The 3,049-nt window shown below is 61.4% G+C and overlaps 1 protein-coding gene across 1 annotated transcript; it reads right to left on the bottom strand.

The window, feature by feature from the left end:
• HOXD9 (homeobox D9) lies at positions 1–2,616 on the bottom strand. The gene is made up of 2 exons (XM_008968511.6): positions 1,333–2,616; positions 1–984 (listed from the first exon to the last, which is right to left on the bottom strand). Exons 1-2 carry the CDS (start codon positions 2,135–2,137, stop codon positions 743–745), a joined length of 1,047 nt encoding a protein of 348 aa, XP_008966759.3. The 5' UTR covers positions 2,138–2,616; the 3' UTR covers positions 1–742.
• Between the last annotated feature and the right edge of the window lie 433 nt (positions 2,617–3,049).

Below are 3,049 nucleotides of genomic sequence, written 5' to 3'. Positions count from 1 at the left end.
TCCATTTGATCAGGTCAGCATTTATTAGTAGGAAGCAGTAACATTTACAACTGGTCCTCGGGCAGGAACCGGGAGGGCCACCACCCGCGGCCGCCCACGCGAGCCCAGCCTTCAGGGGAGAGAGCAGCGCGTCCAATGCACTGAGGACAAACCCCAACCCGCCCGAGGCCCTGGGCTCCTCTAAGCCTCACTGGAGATCTCCACCGAGGTCCCGCGTGCTCCCTGAGGAAAGGGGGCTTTCGCAACTGGTGGGCAACCCGGCCGGGCTTCACCGTGGGCTAGCAGCCGGGGTGTCCGCACTGTTGTCGCTCTGCCTTCATTCTTGGAATTGGGGCGCACTTGGCCCCTGTTTGGGCAGTGCTGGGGGTGAGGGGACTAAACTACAGCACTTTTCAGAAACATGGGGGACATTTACACAAGAGAGGACTCCCCAAGCCAGCTTGCACTCACAAAATATAGCATTTCTTAAGGAACCAATGGAGCAGGAAAGGGAGGGAGTGGGATAGGGCGAAACCCCAAAGCCACTTGGTTTTTCCAACACGTAAACGAGCAAATACAGAGTCCCCCAAATACCTCAGAGACCAACCACACAGTCACTTCTATCTAAAAAGAAAAAAAAAAAAAAGAAGAAATCCAAGTCGCTGGAGAGTTTCTGGAAATCAAGCACCAAACACCCACAAAGGAAAACAGCAACAACAACAAATCCGCTGCCCTTGAGCGCTCCCGCCAGCACCGCGCCGGGTCAGTCTCCTTTGGGGCATTTCTCCTTGCTCATCTTTTTCATTTTCATCCTACGGTTCTGAAACCAGATTTTGACCTGTCTCTCTGTTAGGTTGAGAATCCTGGCCACCTCGTAGCGCCGGTCCCGGGTGAGGTACATGTTGAAGAGGAATTCTTTCTCCAGCTCAAGCGTCTGGTATTTGGTGTAGGGACAGCGCTTTTTCCGGGTGGAGCGAGCGTGGATCCAGTTCGCGGCGGGGTTGTCTACAAACAGGGAGGTTTGGAGACGGGGAGAGAGGGGAGGAGGGGAGGCAGGGAGAGACCACAGGGTGGGGAAGAGAGGTCGTTAAATTAATTTCACCAAGGATGGTCGCTTTTCACAACTTGGGGGGAATTATCATAAAAAGCCTTAATGCCCGCGCTCTGTTTACCGTACAAACTGAGCGCCCAGGGTAGGTGGTTATGGGAAGCTCTTTTTATGGATGCATGTTGCTCGCCTAGTCTTGGGTAGGCGTCTAGACGTTTTTATAGGTTAGTAAAACTATCAGTTTTGCACATTCGAGCCTTACAGGTTTCAGCAATAAATCAGGGGGCAATTTCTTTTGCACTTACTTGGGTCAAGTTGCTGCTGCTGCGGCTGCGAATGCTGCTTCTCCTCCTCCTTCAGCGAACAGCCTGGGCTCGGGTGGTCGCTGCAAGCTGAGGGCTCCGACGAGCCGCCCGTCCCAGTCGCGGCCCCGATCCCTGCCCCAGGCCCGGTTCCCCCCGTCGCCGCTGCCGCCTTGTCCTGCAGGAACGAGTTGCACGAGAACTCGGGGCCGCTGCTCCCTTGGGACTCCCGGGCCACGGAGCACTCAGTCCGTTTGGAGGAGGAGGATAAGGAAGTGGAGGAGGAGGAGGTGGTGGAGGCGGCCGTGGCGGGGGCCGGGGCCGCTCGGGTTTCAGGCTTAATCCCGTAGTGGCGCCCGTTGGCTGGGCCGCTGGGGCTAGGGCTGGGACCGGGGCCCAGACCGCCGCCTCCACCACCACCGCCACCGCCACCGCCACCGCCACCGCCCGCACCGCCCGGGAAGCCGGGCAGCGGCTCCATCCAGGAGCGCACGTAGCGGCCGGGCTCGGAGGCAGAGGCGGCCAGGGGCGGCGGGGGAACGTACGGGTGGTAGAGGCCGCTCATCGCCGCCGCTGCCGGGGGCTGGGAGGGCACCGCGGACCACGAGGCAGAGAACACGGCCGATTTGGGGGCAAAACTACACGAGGCGAACTCGGCGGCGGTGGCGGCCGGGCCATCAGCCACACCTGCAGGCCGGCCCTGCGCGCCTGGCCCCGGCGGCCCGAAGCGCGCCGCGAACACCTCGTCGCCCTCATGGCCTATAAGCGAGTCCACGTAGTAGTTGCTGAGGGTGCCACTGGAAGACATTTTGAGGCGTCCCGCACTCCCACCCAAGGTTACACTGTCCGCCGCCGAGCAGCTCCCCGCCGGCGCCCGAGCCGCCGACTAGTTCGCAGGCTGCAGCCTCCACCATTGGTCGCGCGGCCCACGTGATCATATTTACCAATACCGGGAGTAAATCAGTCCGCTAAACTGGGGGCTGCTGTGATTAAAAAAAAAAATCATCAACATAAGCGCCGCAATTAGAGCCCGCAGGCCCAGGTCCATGTGCCCGGCTCGGCCCGGCCCGACCTGGCCTGGCCCGCCCAGCGGCTGCCAGGACCACAGACGCGACCGCATCCAGAGGAGGCGCTGGGGACTATTTGTTCGCTTCTTCTTGCCGCCCTCGGTCCCGCAGTCGGGCCCCGTCGCTGACTCTCCAGCTTCCGAGCCGCGGGCTGCGCGTCCAGGGCACACGGAGCGGCTGGGGGCGCGCCAGGCCGGTGTCGCCCGAGGCAGGCGGGCCCTCGGGGCGGCCCCTAGCGCCCGAGGGGAGCTGTTCTCCCCTCGCCTCTCTCCCTACTCACACCCACCCCTCCCCACACATCCCCACACACACGCTTGCTCACAGCTTGTCGTGTTGTTTAAAACAGGTGGAAGACCTCTGTAATGATATTATGCCTTTCAATAAAAATTTTATGAGGTGTATTTGATTATAGATTAATGTGTCCCTAATAAAACGGACGGATGGAGCAGCTCGGAGGGCCCACTCCCCCTGCCACACTCACACACGCCCGCGCGGCCACACACACCCCGACGTGAGGCTGGGCACACGCCGCGGCCCGAGGGGCGAGCCGGGGCGCGGCGGTGGAGGACACAGAGGGGCTTCTGCCTGCCCTCAGAAGGGCGGGCGGGCGGGCGGCCGGGCGAGTTGGCGCAGCACGGACAGTGGCGGCCAGG

Source organism: Pan paniscus, chromosome 13, assembly GCF_029289425.2.
Source record: "Pan paniscus chromosome 13, NHGRI_mPanPan1-v2.0_pri, whole genome shotgun sequence".
Lineage (NCBI taxonomy): Eukaryota > Metazoa > Chordata > Mammalia > Primates > Hominidae > Pan > Pan paniscus.
Note: the sequence above shows the minus strand (reverse complement) of the source record. Positions and strands in the feature narration are given on the sequence as shown.